The sequence below is a fragment of the Bufo gargarizans genome, chromosome 6 (genome assembly GCF_014858855.1).
Source record: "Bufo gargarizans isolate SCDJY-AF-19 chromosome 6, ASM1485885v1, whole genome shotgun sequence".
Classification (NCBI taxonomy): Eukaryota; Metazoa; Chordata; class Amphibia; order Anura; family Bufonidae; genus Bufo; species Bufo gargarizans.
Genome location: NC_058085.1, coordinates 285,041,771 through 285,061,234, shown reverse-complemented (window position 1 = coordinate 285,061,234; position 19,464 = coordinate 285,041,771). Strand labels below are relative to the sequence as shown.

Sequence of the window (19,464 nt, the reverse complement as noted above, 5' to 3'; positions counted from 1 at the left end):
CCTTGTGCCAGTGGGGAGCTATGTATCACTCACACAAATTAATACATGTTAACGTGCAGAGGGCTTGGCAGCTACACACAAGACATAAAATATTGTCCTCCTATACATTCGAGTCAGGTCACCGCCAGCACACCCAAATAGTGATTACAGCATTTAACATTAAGTGGAGTGCAGCTGAAATGTGACAAAAAATGTAAATGTGCCAGTAATAGAGAAGGCTAGATCAGAAAACAACGCCACTTATTAAATGTTAACCCCATGCAATTATGTCACTTGTGCATTATAAACTTGCAACGCCAAGCAAGGTGACCTCAGCCCCAACAGATCTAAGCATCCAGTAACATTCCCATGTCACACAACCATCCATCATCGCCCTCGACTCTGATGGTTTATGTAAAAGCCTTCTGCCATTGGACATAGAACATTCATATTCCACCACTGGCCAACTTTGTGGTATGCTCCCTGGGGCGGCTACTCTGCTCCCTGAGTATGTCTCGGCCCCGAATGCCCATAATGTTTCAGGCATAACTGAAATTACTTCCAGGATTATTTATGGTTTGGTTAAAACTGCAACAAAAATGTGGCTTAGATCATATGGCTACGGTAGAGGTCGAGCTTGTAGTTTTTATACCACACAATTTGGAGTACTGACTCATTTGTTGGCGTAGCTATGTAATATCTATCTAGATCTAGATCTATCTACTTCATATCTATCTATCTACTTCATATCTATCTATCTACTTCATATCTATCTATCTAGGCAGTCGCATGGTCTGCCACTATGGTAGTTACGCCCCTGGTATCTATCTATCTAAAATCTGTCAGTCTATGTATCAGCTATTTATCTGAAATCTGTCTCATATCTATCCTTTATTTATCTGTCTGTCGATCTATCTATCTATCTATCTATCTATCCATTTATTCATCTATATGCTTAGTAGAATGGACTCTATTTTTGCTACCGAGAAACAGTCAGCAAGTTGCTGCTGACTGTTCTATTTATGATGTGTCTCTATTTGGTAGTTTGAAGTCACTATGTCTTGCTATGAATACATGGAGGGTCTTACTGGCCCACCTTTCACTAACTTAATATATTAATGAATTGTAAAATGTAGCATCTATGTAACTGTGCTCAGTGAAAGGGTCTTTCTTTTTGCTTTGTAGAAACCGTCAACAAGCTGCTCTTGTCTAGTCTTTTTATAATGTGTCTCTTTAGTACTTTGAGTACATTATGATGTAATATCAGATAATTCATGACTAGGTTGACCTTTAGAGCTAGCCATTTACACTTAGCTAAGAGCTCAGCTAGCAGTATATGGCTGGTCCCAGAGTGCATAATGCAGCAGCTTTGTAGGCTCCTTATTACAGCCATGACGCAATGACCGTCCTCTGGTGATCTTCGTTCCCTTCAGTAGAACCTCGAGGGATTGTCCTGAATTGATAATTTTCCCAAAAAGATTATTATTCGCTAATTCTTAAACATCTTCCTGCCCCCAGAATACTTTGAAGATTTCCATGCAGAGGGAAGAGAATGTGTCAACTGTGGAGCAATGTCGACCCCTCTGTGGAGACGGGACGGCACAGGACACTATCTGTGCAACGCCTGCGGATTGTACCATAAAATGAATGGAATCAACCGACCGCTCATCAAACCACAGAAAAGACTGGTAAGAGACATTCTTCACATTAAGCCCTTCACTCACATTCTCCTATCTATAGCAGTGGTCTCCAACCTATGACCCCCCAACACTCGTCCCAGCACTCCCTGTTGATTCTGACAATGCTACAGGGAGAATTCATAGTTTCCAATCAAGTAACTGGTCAACCATGGATGACATCCTTGAAGATACTGCAGCTTTCAATGTCCATATGCCCTAGTAGGGCATTTAAACATAGTCAGTGACATGCATAGATAAAAATAAGGGTCCTTTTAGTGGTAGTTTGACACTACTACCGTCCTAACCATCTGCAACAAGTGCTGATTATCATGGTCATGTGCAGGCGGTGAGACCAGGGGTGGACTGGCCATAGACTCTACAGGGAAATTTCCTGATGGGCCGATGCCCAGAGGACCACCCAAGCCCTCCTCGTGGCCACCAGCCAGGTACATAGCAATCTAATGCTCTCAGCAGTAATTCATGTAGAAGCATCAGGAACATATGCACCTGGCCAGCGCTCCAACTGGATTGCTGTCCTCAGGACAATGATAAGGTTTTATACTGTGTCGTGACTGGTGGTATTTTGGCTGTACTGTGTTATTTGGTTCTGTTGGGGCGGCATTTTGTTCTGCACTCTGGTATTGCTGTCCCTGCCTACTTCTGTTGTTGGTTCTGCTGGGGTGGTATTTGGTTCTGCACTTTGGTATTGCTGGCCCTGCCTACTTCTGTTGTTGGTTCTGCTGGGGTGGTATTTTGTTCTGCACTGTGGTATTGCTGGCCCTGCCTACTTCTGTTGTTGGTTCTGCTGGGGCGGTATTTTGCTTTGCACTACTGTATTTCTGGCTCTGCCTACTTCTGTTGGCCCTGCCTACTTGTGTTACCCCACCTTCTGTCACTTTGGACCCACCTACAATATTGGGGGGGGTCACTTTAATTTTTTTTCTTCCAGGGTCACTCTAAGTTCTCAGTCCACCCTGGATGAGACCAGCCTGGAACGGGCCACCTCTTTCTCCCAAAACTCTGTAGCCGCCACATGGTCAACCAGATTGATATGGAAACACCCTTTTGTCCTATTAAAAACACAACCCCCCATAATACAGAATGTGATAGTGATTAGAGGGATACAATATGCACCCCCGATTTCATTGTATTACAAATCCACGCATTGTGCATGTAATATTGCCATGTACATAAGTCCCATGCACATTAAAATCCCAAATATATGTATTTATTATAACGCTGAAATCTACTTTATAGTAGAATCAAGGTCCTGTTCACCAGAACTGACAATGTAATATAATATTTCATATCAAATAATGCAGTTGTCTACATGATATTCTATTAACGGGAGATCCTTTGGAGGTAATGTAACTCCTGCAGTGTTTGGTTTCTGTTTGCACCATCTTTAGCAGCTTTTTAAACACCAGATGGGGAAACCGTCTGCCATAGACCTTTTATACTACAGTTGCTTTAGATTAACACCAAGAAGTCAGATTTTCTGCGAGGTGCTAGATCTGAGATCTCCATATAACTTGATGTGTGAGACTGAAGGGTTATTGGGGGTCCCTGCTTAGGAGAAATCTGCGGTCTCTGTAAACAGTTAGTCACCTTCTCTCCAGGGTGTTCCTGGCGGTAATCGTGATACCTGTGCACATGGCCGCTGTAAAGATTTACAGACCTCTGTGTCTGCTCCGGCATACACTCAGATAAATATCTAGGGATGTTGTATTTAGTCTCAGTTATTTTTGTATCACTGCTTTATATGAAATTATTTCAAGAAAAGAGAAGCATGGGGCCACAGCCGTGATGTTGGAAGTGGTCAAGGTATCTTCTTCTCTATAAAGTCCAACTCTCACCCAAACCTGTTTTTACTCTAAGGGAGACCATACATATTCAATAGCTGATGGCCAAATGATCATTCAGGCGACAGCTAACTCTCCCGACTCCCTCCCTCATGTGCATACATGTTGGACTTGACCGAACTTGTATGTACTTTCAATGTGGAGAGAAAGCCACCGGTAGACACTTCTGGTGGTAGCTAATCACCAGGGAGAACAAAGAGATTGGTTGAAAATATTCACTTTGTCTTTACCTTCTCTGCCCCACAATCATCTGTCGGGGTAGAGTCAGGAGCTCCCAACACGCATTAGACTGTTGGCCAATCCCGCTGTGCTTGGTGCCAATACACTAAAGTGTATGGGGGCCTTTAGGGGTAATTTATTATGCCATCTGCAGCAGAATTTTGTCACGTGGGTGGTAAAGTGGGCATGGTTAGCTGTGTTACACATAGGTGCACGCTAGATTCATCAATTGCAACTTCTCAAAAAGTTGCAAAAAAATGAGCAGTCAAATGGCATACAAACACTGGAGTAACATCTCCAAAGACAATTAAAGATGCAGTAGTTTATCCAATAACATGAGACATTTCATAAATATGTCCCAATCAAGGCAACACAGACTGAAGAGAAACTCTTTTCAAAACTCATCCTCATGATAAATTCCCCCTAAGGTCTCTTGCACACAAACGTGTTTTTTTTTCCGTATACGGAACCATTCATTTCAATAGGTCCGCAAAAAAACGGAATGCGCACGGACGTCATACGTATTTTATGCGGATCCATGTTTTGCGGACCACAAAATACTGAAAAAGCCATATGGTCTTATGCAAGAGGCCTAAGGGTGTGTTCACATATGTTCAGTTATCCAGCGTGGTTTCCCTTGTGATTAGAGTTGCTGGCATTCAGCATTGCCATCTGGGTTGGCTCTTGACCACTGCAAATATGTGCATGCACCTCTCAAGGAGAGGAGGCGAAGGGGTTAGAGCATCACTGGACTGCAGGGTCACAGTACAGAGGGCTCATTTGTAGTCTAAAGGCCTCATCATCGCGAATGAACAGGCCACGGGCCAGTTATTGGGAGCAAACGTTCACGTGAATGCTCCGCTGATCACCCAATGAATGAGCAAGCTTGCTAGCTAATCAGGTGAAAGCACCGATGATGCGGCACCCAAAATCATTGTTTCTGGGCAGCAGATTATGCTGTATAAACAGGAATCTGCTGCCCAGAAACGTTGATTCTCTATGGGGATGAGCAATCTCCCTATACAGAGATGATTACTGCACGTAAATGCAGCTCTCAGCTTCTCAGACAAGCAGGCAATTATCAGGAACTTTTAATTGCTGATAATTGCCTTCTCAGTTGACCCAAGTAAAGGGGTTTAACTGTGAAGACACATAGGTCTGCATAGAATGGTAAGATTTTTTTAATATCAGTTTGACTTTTTTTAATTTTAAATTCATTAGAGCAGTACAAAAGTCTACACGCCCTTTACACCTGAACTTGTTATGAGCCAGATCTTACAGAGATGCCCACTACTGTCCTTTCACGTTCTCTATTATCGTATCTGCCGGCTACATCGATAGATGTTTTCTAGAGTACATATACAAAATACAAGATCTCATCAACACTGTAAATACAGAATTACGTATTAGATGGAAAGATGGAATGATAAGTATTCGAAATAACGCGGTGGATGCCTCCAGGATGTCATGGGTTAAGCAGCACTATTTTAGTCGCATCGCTGTCCCTAACACAAAGAAGTACAGTGTAATACAGGGGAAGAGGAAATAGAACAAGCGCTACATATAGTGAACGGTGCTGTCTCCTCAGTGTACACAGCCATCGGCAAACATACAGAGGCTTTAATAAAAGGGTAAAAGATTCAGCACTTGTGTGATATGGAAGCCATTAACCAGCACAGGTGATTTATACAGTATGGGCTATTTACCTACAGGATGCACTTTCAGCAGCCAGCCAGGCCTGACTCAATCAAGGCTATTTGCATTTTACATTATGAATTGCTGTGACATGAATAGAACAGAACTTTGTACCTGGAGATCTCAACCGTGTATCACAATGAGCACTTGTAGACAGGGGCCACAAGTGCTATACTGTAATTTGCTGTGCGGAGTCCCTACCGCAAGTCCAGTGTGTGAACGTACTTTAGGTGGCCAGGGCAAGATCATACTTCTCATAGAGGCAGACCAGGCAGCTTATATAAATCCCATGAAGAACGGGTGCCAACAACCTAGGGTTTCCACCTTCTACTTCCCAATGGGTAATGGGTTCAACTTCTCCATGAGCATTGCAGAGACAGAAAATCAGGGGAGGGAACCAGAGAGTCATACCGCCCATTCCTCCTAGAAGGGATGGGTTAGGATAGGATGGGGCAAACAAGCATTGGATCCTTGGTATGAACCAGTTGGGGCCCATCTAGATATTAGCTATGTGCCCCCCCCTTCCCCCCCCCCCCTCCTGTGCTATTACACCTTTGAGGTGTGATAGAGTTTCATAATAATTGCACAATAATAAATCATTGCTTGCAATGACATATATCCATAATATGTTCCCTTTAGAGATCTGTAGGCTCATACTGGGCCTCTATTGGTTTCCATATAAAATAGTTTATGTAAAAATGTTCAAAACACTCGGCACAAAACACTGTGCCCAGATGAAGGACTCCTTAATAAAAAGCCTCAGTTATTAATACTGGCTCACAGAAAAATAAGCCTTGTGGCCTCAAGAAGCCAATCTTAGCGCAACTTTCTCTTGAGCGGGTTAAAGCCCTTTTCACATATATTAGTTGTGTCTGGCCAGCTATTTTAGGCCGGGAGCCAGGCAGACACCACTGATATACAGTCAGGTCAATAAATATTGGGACATTGACACAATTCTAAAATTTTTGGTTCTATACACCACCACAATGGATTTGAAATGAAACGAACAAGATGTGCTTTAACTGCAGACTGTCAGCTTTAATTTGAGGGTATTTACATCCAAATCAGGTGAACGGTGTAGGAATTACAACAGTTTGCATATGTGCCTCCCACTTGTTAAGGGACCAAAAGTAATGGGACAGAAAAATAATCATAAATCAAACTTTCACTTTTTAATACTTGGTTGCAAATCCTTTGCAATCAATTACAGCCTGAAGTCTGGAACGCATAGACATCACCAGACACTGGGTTTCCTCCCTGGTGATGCTCTGCCAGGCCTCTACTGCAACTGTCTTCAGTTCCTGCTTGTTCTTGGGGCATTTTCTCTTCAGTTTTGTCTTCAACATGTGAAATGCATGCTCAATCGGATTCAGGTCAGGTGATTGACTTGGCCATTGCATAACATTCCACTTCTTTCCCTTAAAAAACTCTTTGGTTGCTTTTGCAGTATGGTTCGGGTCATTGTCCATCTGCACTGTGAAGCACCGTCCAATGAGTTGTGAATCATTTGGCTGAATATGAGCAGATAATATTGCCCGAAACACTTCAGAATTCATCCTGCTGCTTTTGTCAACAGTCACATCATCAATAAATACAAGAGAACCAGTTCCACTGGCAGCCATACATGCCCACGCCATGACACTACCACCACCATGCTTCACTGATTAGGTGGTATGCTTAGGATCAGGAGCAGTTCCTTTCCTTCTCCATACTCTTCTCTTCCCATCACTCTGGTACAAGTTGATCTTGGTCTCATCTGTCCATAGGATGTTGTTCCAGAACTGTGAAGGCTTTTTTACATGTCGTTTGGCAAACTCTAATCTGTCCTTTCTGTTTTTGAGGCTCACCAATGGTTACATCTTGTGGTGAACCCTCTGTATTCACTCTGATGAAATCTTCTCTTGATTGTTGACTTTGACACACATGAACCTACCTTCTGGAGAGTGCTATTGATCTGGCCAACTGTTGTGAAGGGTGTTTTCTTCAACAGGGAAAGAATTCTTCGGTCATCCACCACAGTTGTTTTCCGTGGTCTTCCGGGTCTTTTGGTGTTGCTGAGCTCTCCGGTGCGTTCCTTCTTTTTAAGAATGTTCTAAACAGTTGTTTTGGCCATGCCCAATGATGGCTTGCTTCACTGATAGGGACAGCTCTTTGGATCTCACCTTGAGAGTTGACAGCAACAGATTCCAAATGCTAATATCACACTTCAAATGAACTCTGGACCTTTTATCTGCTAATTGTAATTGGGTTAATGAGGGAATAACACACACCTGGCCATGGAACAGCTGAGAAGCTAATTGTCCCATTACTTTTGGCCCCTTAGCAAGTGGGAGGCACATATGCAAAAATTCCTACACCGTTCACCTGATTTGGATGTAAATACCCTCAAATTAAAGCTGACAGTCTGCAGTTAAAGCACATCTTGTTTGTTTCATTTCAAATCCATTGTGGTGGTGTATAGAACCAAAAATGTTAGAATTGTGTCATTGTCCCAATATTTATGGACCTGACTGTATGTGAATTGCACAGATGTGGCGTCTATCCACCAATAGCGCCAGACGGAAAAACTGAGCATGCAGCATTTCTGTTCGGTTCTGTTTGGCATCTGGCATCACAACTGATGTGCCTTATGTATGCAAACTATTTCATGGAAAATATGGGATCAGTTCTGACTTAAAATTCCCCTCCAGCATTTTCTAATTCACATTGAAGAGGAACTAAACAGTATCGCCAGATCACCTAAGAACTGAAAGTGAGCTCTGATTGTTTGCTATGGGACCCAGTGTTCCATGTGAACTCCACATTTTAAAAGCCATAACATTTTTATTTTTCTATTAACAGATCTGTATGGGTTTTTTGTGTTTTGGACACCTTGTCGTTTTCATTTGTTCCTTTTTGAGGTGTATATGAGTTTTTAATGTTTTTATTTTTTATTTTGGGAGGTTAGATTAACAAGAATTTTTGTGGCATAGTATTTCCCGTTTTTTGATCATTTTATTTTTATGTTGTTTTGGATACAGTGATATGTTTGTAGCTGAAGATTATAACGCAAAAATCATTTTATACTTGAGATATTTTTGCAGAACTTTTTCTTTGTTAGTCCTTTTATAGGACTTGGCCGTGTGATTGCTTGATCAATTCTGTACTACATTATAGTACTTCTGTGTCAGGGTCTAATAAGAGAACAAAAATGGCAGACCTGGGGCCTTCATTAGGCATTTGGCTGCCAGAGGGAGCAAGCCATCTCCCTCTTTCCAGCAGTTTAGATGCCATGGGCACTACTGACTGTGGTATCTAATGGGCTAAACGGCATCTTGGTGCCATTCTGCACATTGCAGTGGGGTGTGAGCTGTATGTGGCACCTGTAGCTGAGCCCACAATATTCATTTATGATGCTTTACATTTACAGCACTATAAATATGTGGTGCAGTATTGTAATACTGCACCGCAATTCCCAGAAAAGTGTAGGATGGGAGCGGTAGTTTCTCTGGCTGCAATAATTATTCACAGTGGCAGTCCTCACACTGATGCTCCCTAATGCCGGGCAGAGATAGGGGTGCACATTTTTTCTTCCCTTGGGGTACACCCTGATGTTGAGGCTCCTGCCTTATGGTAGTTAGGTTTCCTTTGGTGTTGTGGGTTTGGTGCGGGTGCAAGGCAGGAGATATAGGTGCTGTGGCTGGCAAATGGTCCTGGAGTCAGTAACCAGGCCAGTTGTAGAAAATAAACAAGTCTCTCTTCACTAAGGTGCAGAATTGGAGTTTTAGTACATCTAACCATATCAAAACACAGATTCAAGGCAAGTCACAATGCAGATCTTCTACAATAGCAATGTATGAATGTAGGCCATGATGGAGATAGTAGTACTTCTTCCTTCTGTCTCTCCCAAGTCTCTCTTTGCAGAATCTAAGGCTGGCAATGTTAGGCTACTTTCACACCTGCGTTTAGGTGTGGATCCGTCTGGTATCTGCACAGACGGATCCGTACCTATAATGCAAACGCTTAGATCCGTTCAGAACGGATCCGTTTGCATTACCATGAAAAAAAAAAAAAAAAAATTTTTTATTTTTTGTTTTTTTTGTTCATGATAGTGCAAACGGATCCGTTTTGACTTTACATTAAAAGTCAATGGGGGCAGGATCAGTTTGAAAATTGAGCCATACTGTGTCAACTTCATTGACATTGGGTGTCCGCCTGCTGAGCGGAGCGGAGGACAAACGGTGCCAGACTGAGGCATTCTGAGCGGATCCGCATCCACTCAGAATGCATTAGGGCTGGACGGATCCGTTCGGGGACGCTTGTGAGAGCCTTCAAACGGAACTCACAAGCGGAGCCCCGAACGCAAGTGTGAAAGTAGCCTTTACTCTTGCAATGGTGGCTGTCATTTCCAGCTGAAGGGTACAGGATTAAGAAACGGTGGGCAAGCCCATGTCCAAGAGTAATTGGTGTTTTAACAATGTCCCTCTCACTGCAGTAAAATCTCTTATTGGCATTAAACAGCGAATACCTTACGTGCAAATTCTGGACATTCTAGTTCTTTTTCCTTTCTCTTTTCCTGGAGTACTGTGAAATAGATATGGTCTTCTCTCTGTGGGTCTCTCAGAAATAGTGGTTCTCTAAGTGCAGGCCTAATTCTCTGATAAGGGAACTTCTCACTTCAAAGTTATCAATTGTCCCGAATTTGGCAGGACTGTCCCCGATTTTCAGAGACAGTCTCGGAAAATTCACACTGTCCAGGGCCAAAAAGGCAGGTCTAACACAAACCCCTCCTTATATGCCCCAATTTTCCCAACTAAAACATTGGTATGTCACTTCCTCAGCTAACAAACTACTAAGCAGCTATGGCCGGATCTAAATCCAACATCAAACTTCCTACAAGGGCAGAGTCAGGATTATTAACCCCGACTGATCCATACAGAGATATGCTGGTACATTATAAGGCATTAACATATTATACAACATTAAATTACATTCCACAACAAAAAACTGTTTGCAAGTACCCTATTCTGGACTTCTGCAACTGTATCTCTGTCTAAGCAGCTTAGTACATCCTCCATATGATTAACTATCCAGACATTGGGTTAATAAGGGCCAAAATCCAGCTCCAGACATTGAACAATGTAACCGGGGGCCGCTGCACTGCGTCCCATAGGTCTGTCCGTAGCCTTGTAAGAATCCTGTGAGTAATAAAGCTGTTTGGTTTTTGGCCCTGGTTGCTCTTCTTTTATAACTATGACAATTGAGATCTCTTCGTAGGAAATTATTTTTTACTTTCGAAATATTTTTGGCATTGAAGTTTATTAATGTAAAACTATTCCCCAAGTACAGTAAAATAAACTAAAGGTCAGATCTTCACATTGCAGTAAACCTTGGCTGAGTGATGATGGTCCATACCATGCATGGAGACCAGTGACCTTCCAGCTACTTTGTGAAGGGAAGGGAATTAGATCGGAAGGTCATTCACAGAGGGTTAGAGTACGTTCAGCTATGTCTTCAGTACACCATTCATTTATAGAATAGAAATGTATGTTTATGGCCATGGTAATGGGATCACACTGCCTGATTCTGTGGGAGACATTTTTAATAGGGAAAATAGTGTACATCCTCCATGTTGCATTGGGACAATATTTGCTATACCTACTGCTAGTCCATTATTGAGAAACTGCAACTGGTTAAATAAAAATAAAGGCCCCTTTACACTGGCCAAGCATCGCGCAGATGGTCGTTCACAAGCGTTTGTAGGAACGCTTGTTAGGGATGATCTACCTGTGTAAAGGTGCTGCCAATTACCCGACGAACAAGCAAATTGCTTGTCCATTGGGTAATAGGATTGTTCATGTGGTCACCTAAATTGGCGTTTGGGGCAGCAGATCATGCAGTATAAACAGCACTATACTGCCGGCAAAGAATGATTTAGTATGGGGATGAGCAATGGCATTAGCGATCACTACTCCCCATACTGTGGAGGAGATTGCTGCATGTAAATACAGCTTTCTCTTTCACTGACAAGCAGGCAATGGTCAGGAAGGAACAATGTGGTGACTGAGCTTTGGACAGGAGCTGCTTATCTACTTCCAAAAATGACCTATCTGGGCTCATGCTGTTTAAGACAGCAGCCTGATTTTCAGGTAATTTAAGCTCTGTTCACACGTCATTAGCCCTGATACTAAAGGTAATAATTGTGTAGAAGGCTTCAGTATCCAGTAGGAAAAGAATAGAAATCCTGACCAATTATAAGTCAATGTGGTTAAGAAAAAAGGATACCTTATATGATTCTGGTCCTTCAGGACTAGACACTATTTAGCCCTTCTAGTACGTGATTTTTTTTTACTATCACACTGGGAATAATTTAACTTAAAGAGGACCTTTCATGGGTCCAGACATTATAAAATAAGTAGCACGCTATGTAAGAGCGCTTACTATTTTTCCTGGGCGCCTCTGCTAAATTCTCCCGACTGGTCTCCTCCTCCCTGTTCCGATGCTATTAATTAGCATACCAGGCGGGAGAATTTAACAGGGGCACTGCGGGCGAACGGAGCAGCGCCCAGGAAAAATAGAAACCGCTATTACATCCCTGCTTTATGCCTTACATAACATGCTACTTATTTTATAATGTCTGGACCCATGAAAGGTCCTCTTTAATAATTTTTGGTGATTCTAATTTTAAAGTGGTTTTCAAGCCTGTAGATAATAATGACCTATCCTCAGGATAGGTAATATCAGATCAGTGGCGGTTTGACATCTGGCAAGCTCACCGATCAGCTGTTTTCAGCAGCTGCTGATGTTGGGAACAAAACAGCGGAGAGAGCCAGAAGCATAAGGCTTTGCCTACTGTGTACTGGCTATGCCGGGGTTCTGTAGCCTCTGTATTTTTATGGGAAGAATAGTGCTACATATGATACTGTTCTTGCTGTCAAAATTTGCAGAATCTCTTAGACCTGTATTAGACCTGGAGATCAGCATTGCGAATGTCTAGAAGGAAGCGTTCCTCCCCAATAATCGCCTGCTCGTCAGTGGTGGAGACCGCTGCTATTACATGCAGCAATCTCTTCCACTGTATGGGGAGGAGCGATCACTAATGCCATCACCAGTCCCCATACACAATCGTTATTAGCCAGCAGAAGACCACGATTAGAAAGCATCATCTGCTGCCAGCAAACAATGATTTTTTAGCTTGCTTAAAAATTGCAATTGTCCGAACTTTGAGAGAGTTTGTAAGAGTTTGCTCGTTCATCAGGTAGTCAGCGGTACTTTTACACAGGGAAATCATTGCTTCCTTCGATTGTTAGCAATGATCATTCCCTACGGACGCTTATTAGTGATGATCTGGCTGACTATCTCCTGGTATAATACAGCTTAAATACATCCCTTACTGACAGTTTCCTTTTGGAGGAGAAAACTCCATATACTAGCTGAGTCTCTGAAAAGGGGAACCAGTACCTTGTAAAATCTGTCACATAAAGTAAAGCAATGATGGCTGCTGTGAACAGAACCATATCCAGTAAATATAACGAATGCCTGATGAGTACTTATAAGCCAATGAGTAAAAAAAAAAAAAGATCCTATTCTGTCATATCCGTTATAGAACCCGATGCCAGTATGAACATACACAAATATGTAATGTTTTACCACTGATCATATCATGATTTATTTTAGCTTGAAATTTCATTTTTCCGTACATAGATATATAAGTATCGAATAAACAGTAAATTGAAAAAGCCTCTTCCATCAAGCTTTGCGCCGTTCACTTCTGTATAAATAGAGCTCACAGTTCAAAGTTGGAGACTGAGGTTCTTCCAGACAAGGTCAAAACGTTGCCAGGGAAATGTGACCGGCCCCTTTCGTTTAAAGTAAACTAAGAGGAAATTAGGAGTAAAATATCGTTCTTCTCCTGTCCTTGACAAGCCCCTGGGCCTTGCAATCGTCCATCACTAGCGCTCAAGATTTAGGATTTAGGGAGGAACATTTTCAGAGACAATATTTTTGGAAGCAGCTAATGGAGACTCTGCCTTTCTCTGCCTGTCTCCATCTCTGGAGCTGCCAGCAAATGATGGCTTAACCCTTTTGTAGGGCAGGGAAGTATTTCAGACCTTTCAAGATAAAGAAAGAAACAAACACCATGATCATTTTGCTATTACATTATCCAATATCTAACCACAGAGCTGTGCATGCGTCCCACCATGGTTTTATTACACACATTGATACCCAAATCACAGAGACGGATAACAAGATTACTTGTGATAGCAGTAACGCTCATACCTTTTTTTTTTTACCATGAAGGAACCCCTTACAAAAGAGGGATCACCTACAAGTACCACATGCATAGGGTGGCAAACACAACCATGTGTCTACACAAACCATCAGATGATGTTTGGAGGAGATTGGGCTACGAGCCAGATGTCCAGCTACAGGTGTTACATTGACATCACCCCAAAGCTCTCAAAGGCTATCATGGTGCACAGCAAGATGCTAATGAAGGCTGGAATGGAGGTCTATCCTCTTCAGCATTTTCATTTTTGTCTCCCATGTAGTGAAAGCCAATTATTGGCCTAGAGACCCGTGGCTAACAACATGAAGAGGCCTTCACAAGAGAATATCACACCAGCCTTACTCTCAGGAATATGGCATGGGGTGGCATAATGTACAGGAGCTGGGCCCTAACTAATCTTCTTTTCAGACATACTAACAGCTCAGCATTACTTTCATTTAATCTGAGCACCAGTATTATGGCCATTTCTGCAAAGTGTCCAAGGAGCTGTTTTCCAACAGGACAAGGCCAGGCTGCATATTTCTTGTGTTACTGTGAGTAGCCTGCGTGGCTTAAACACCCTACCATGGCCTGCAGCGTCTCTGGACTTGTCTCCAACCGAGTACATCTGGGACATTATTGGTCAGCGATTGCAAGAGGAGGTGCCAGCAGCAGATCTTGATGATTTGCATGCCAAGTGCATTCAGCCTGGCAGAACACTCCTCAATGAACCATTAATAATCTCCACATCTCAAGGTGTGTAAGTGCATATATTTCTAAGTGTGGAGCTCATACTCGATACTGAATAAATCAAGATGTTTTGAACATTTTGTTTCCTTTTTTAATCTTTTGCATATCATTAACATGTCTATCGATCCTGTGATTTCCTTAATTCCACGACTTTTCCTTCTTGCTGTTACGTGTAAATAATACTGTATACACATCAAATGATGATGTCAGAAATTGACAAATATGCAATGACAGGCGGCGCTACATATGAGTGGCTAATCTCTTCCTAATTAATCACAGATCACCTTTTTTAGGAAGTTCCTTCTTCAGGCCAGTCACTAACATACAATGCTCCTCTTTATGTAAAATAGAGGTTCTTCAGCATCTGTGGTTTGTGCCCCTGCGGCTGTAGAACATCATAATAATATTTACTGCGGTTACACATCAGCTGCTGCAGAACATCATAGCACCTCATAATACGCCTCCAATGCTGCAAACCTTATTATAATAAGACCACCACCACCATTAACCCCTTCATTATCCTAAGCCAAATAATAAAAAACCTATACAAATATTGTATCATATTAAATAACCCAGACCTCCAGGTATGTCAGATGTTAGCCGATAACCACTCTAGACAACGAGATATCAATACTTTTCCCTTCATTTTCAGAGACCACCAAAAATATTGACTACTAAGCCTGCCTAAACCCCCAGGGATATAACAAAAATTCTGTCAGTAACTGTTAAGGGGGTTGTGTCAAATTTTGAAGTCATCCCTTATCTACAGGATTGCAGATAGCTAGCTGATTGCTGGGGATCCCGTTCTCCCATTCTGGTGGAGCGGCAGATCGTGCATGCACACTGTTGCTCCATTTATTCTCTATGGAGTTGCACTGCTCATGCACAACCAGTCGCTCCGTCAGGACGGGGGAACGGGACCTCCATTTTTGGGATTGCTGGGGGTCCCAGCTGTCGAACCCCAACAATCGACTAACATAAACTTGGCACAACCCCTTTAAACCATCCAACCAGACGAGCAATTTAGACTGGATCGGCTAACTTAAATGCAAATCCTTTTGATCTTATTATAATCTCTGATAAGCTCTTGTTAAGGCACATTTACACACACCGATTGAGCAGGCAATTATCGGGAAGGAACTGCATTTACATGCAGCAATCACCTCCACTGTAGGGGGATCAGCGATGGCTGCCTACTACCCATACAGATTCAGTGTTTCAGATCACACAATCTACTGCCCAGAAAAGATTGTTTAATGATCATTTCACCCAGTGAACGAGCGTTTGTTTGTTCATAGGGTGATCTGGTGACATCTTTCCAGAGGCCAATTATCGGGAACATGTAAATCCACCATAATTCTCAATTCCCAAGCTAAATATAACACTTCTCATTTCTATAAAAATCTCTTTTGTGCTGCTCTATTTCCCTTGCATTAGGCCAAAAGAACAAAGATCTCAGTTAATTTACTAGCATCACACCATTGTTTAAGGTTACAATATTTCTGAGTGTTGCCATAGCAAAATCACATAGAAAAATTAGGTGCTAGAGTGTTACAGGACTGCTACGGGGATTTTTCATTTTCTTTTTTTTTCCCACCATCATTTTTTCCAGTTTCTCATAATGAAATGGAATCTTCTAAAGTACAAGTCAGTTACGTTCTAATTACTTACTTCTTTGTGTTCCCCCGATAAAGCCAAAATAATGTACTTAGTCTTATTGACCGTCATAACCAGAGAAAGCCAATGTGCCGAAATTCTGGTGTCAAAGAGCATTTATAGCCAGTATAGTCTAACTTTATATGAGTAGAAATGGAACGAGGGGCTAACTTTACTGTTCTAGACTTTTGTCCATAGAGGAGGACAACTATTTTATAGTGAAGACTTGATTTATCCCACTCCATTTGGCAACTTATATAAAATGTATCGTACAGCAGGGGGCAACAGTGAGCGCAGGATTAAATTAATTAAAAGCATCAGTGTACCCAAGTAGCTTTTTTGTAATCCACGCCTTTCTTTTTCATTGCAGTCTTCCTCCAGGCGTGCTGGGCTTTGCTGTACAAATTGCCACACAACCACTACAACCTTATGGAGGCGGAACTCAGAGGGAGAACCTGTGTGTAATGCCTGCGGCCTATACATGAAGCTGCATGGGGTAAGTACAGAGCCAACACTACTTACATTTTTATATATGTTACTTAATAATTAAAACTCTTGCAACTAAAATAAGACTCAAAGCATACATAGCAATTGATATAATGTATCCTTGTCTAGGTTCCTCGTCCTTTAGCCATGAAGAAAGAAAGTATTCAAACTCGAAAGAGGAAACCCAAAAATGGTAAAGGGAAAACAACAGGTAATAAAAAAGCCTAAAAAACTTTTAGGTACAGAATAATTCCATAGATCTGGTAATTGAGAATGTCATCAGTCGATGTAGGCATGTCCTGTGACGATATAAGCTGGTCCTCAATCGGTATGGGTGCGCCCTCTAAAGATATAATCATGTTATTGACGGCATATCCTCTAAAGATATAATCATGTCCGAGGTGGATACAGGCATGTCTTGTAACAATGCAAGCATGTCAGCAATAGTTACAGGCATGTCCTCTAATGATATGAGCTTGTCCTTGATAGATATAAGCACCTCTGCCAAAGATGTAATCATAGTCTAAATAGATATAGACATGCTCCCCAACAATATAAGCATGTCATCTGTAGATATAGGCACATTCTCTAAAGATATAGGTATGTCCTCCGTTTATATAGGCTTTAGACATGTGCATATCCTCTATGGACATAAGCATGTCCTGGATAGATGCAGACATGTACTCTGTAGATCTAAGCATGTCATATATATATATATATATATATATATATACACACACACATATACATGTCCTCTATAGATATAGGCATTTCCTGTATAGATATAAACAGTTCCTGTATAGATATAGGCATTTCCTGTATAGATATAAGCATGTCATGTATAGATGTAGGCATGTGCTCTGTAGATTTAAGCATGCTCTGTGTAGATATAATAATGTGCTGTACAGATATAGTCATGTCCTCTATAGATATAAGAATGTCCTGTATATAGGCAGTTACTGTATAGATATAGGCATTTCCTGTATAGCTATAGACATTTCTTGTATAGGTATAGGCATGTCCTGTATAGGTATAGGCATGTCCATGTCCTGTATAGGTATAGGCATTTCATTTGTAGATATAAGCATGTCCACTATAGATATAAGAATGTTCTCTATAGATATGACGATGTCCTGTATAGATATAGGCATTTCCTCTGTAAATCTAAGCATGTCCTCTATAGATACAGGAATTTTCTCTGTAAATCTAGGCATGTCATGTGTAGAGGTGGGCATTTCTTGGTACCAAAGATTTAATGGTTCGGGAGATTCCTGCAGGAGTATGTAGGGGGCTGTTATGTATAAAGTTTCTTGAAAATTACACTTTGTTTAACTTGTTAAGCATTTATTGCATTGTAGTTTTAGTGCTCCTTTAAATAAAGAAAAATTCTGTGTTAACATATATCACAAAAAGTCATTTGCTGTTGCCTTCCCATCAATAGTTATATCATGGTGGCTTCTCTTTCAGGGCCAAACACTTCAGCCAACAATTCTCCATCATCAGTTACAACAGACACCACTCCGGTATTAAAAACAGAGCCAACAACACTATCAGCACAGTACCCTGGACAGTCGATCGGACCCGGCTCTCAGGTGAGAAATGATAGAAAACACAGTAATAAAATAACACATATTGCGAACCACTGAACCGGTGCTCTATGGTGAAGATAACACAGTGTTTGGAGGATGGAACTCATTGGCATCATACACGCCTTTGCAAGGCAAACTACTGGTTGGGCTAGAGGTCATCGAGTCTGGAAATCATCAGTCTAATGTACTGTTTTATTTCATTTATAGGGTCAAAGCCAAACAGATGAAATCGTAGCTGGGCCTCACGAGTTAAAATATATTTCAGATGAATATCACTTTAGTACAACACTGAACCAACAGTCAGGACTCAACGTTCCTCTCCGTCAGGATCCGTGGTGTGCACTGGCTCTTGCCTAAAATTCTGAACTTTCCTGGAAAACACAGAGACTGATGTCTCTACATGCTGTAGTGAGCGGATATGTGCAGAGAGGAGGCTTCTCTTCACATTGCTGATGGGGCAAAGAACAAGACTGGCACTTTTTGTAGTCAGAAACTATGGGCTTGAACTTGGTGTTCTTAAGATCCTTCAAGAGAAGAGGAACCCTATGCTCAAGGAGGTTGTAGCCTCTCGCGTGAGATCCAAAAGGTGGTGGGACAGGGTCCAGATGACAATTGTGGACAACTTACAATGATTTGACGTGGAATCCTCGCCACAAGGGAATTTGCTTCGTAACTTTTGACAATCAATAGAAACTCCCACTTCAGTCTTGAGAACTGGAGACTACTAACTGCAAAGCGCGACCAACCTGGATAAGAAGATAAAAAAGTAGTAAAAAAAAAAAACTTTTAAACTTTTTACTTTGAAACAAAGACTATTGACAAATTGCCAAATATTGATTGCTTCCCTCCTATTACCTTAAGTGCAATTACTTCCACTTTTGAATAAAGAGTGATAATGTGGCACAAGAATAATGAATAACATTGGCACAATTTCCTGTGCACCTTTTACATGTAAATTATTCTATTTTTTTTCCGCTCTCAGATTTATTATAAGAACTGGTTTGATAAACTGCTCATTTTGGGCAAAGTTCATTTACTTTTTGTGAAATCTTTTTTTTGCAATCTTACAACAAACTGGTAATAATTTAAAGTGTGTGTCTACCCTTGAGCTTCAGTTTGTCTTTTCAGTCTAAATAGTTCCCCAAGTTTTTGCACATACATTCCTATATCTCTCACGATGACACAGGCCACAGAGTAAATGGGGTTCTTCGCGTTATGCAGAAATTCATAAATGTCATGCACTGAGGTCTAATGGCATAAGGAACATTTCTTCAGGGCTTACCTTAGCCTGCAGGGAGATG

General features: G+C 41.5%; 1 protein-coding gene across 2 annotated transcripts in view; it reads left to right on the top strand.

The window, feature by feature from the left end:
- GATA5 (GATA binding protein 5) overlaps positions 1 to 19,199 on the top strand; it is a 41,209-nt gene extending 22,010 nt beyond the window's left edge. For both annotated transcript variants that reach the window (XM_044297522.1, XM_044297523.1), the window contains exons 3-7: positions 1,498 to 1,667; positions 16,459 to 16,584; positions 16,704 to 16,785; positions 18,042 to 18,166; positions 18,371 to 19,199. In XM_044297522.1, coding sequence (XP_044153457.1) covers positions 1,498 to 1,667; positions 16,459 to 16,584; positions 16,704 to 16,785; positions 18,042 to 18,166; positions 18,371 to 18,520 — 653 coding nt within the window. In that variant the 3' untranslated portion in view covers positions 18,521 to 19,199. The remainder of the gene's footprint in view (positions 1 to 1,497; positions 1,668 to 16,458; positions 16,585 to 16,703; positions 16,786 to 18,041; positions 18,167 to 18,370) is intronic.
- Positions 19,200 to 19,464: the final 265 nt, after the last annotated feature.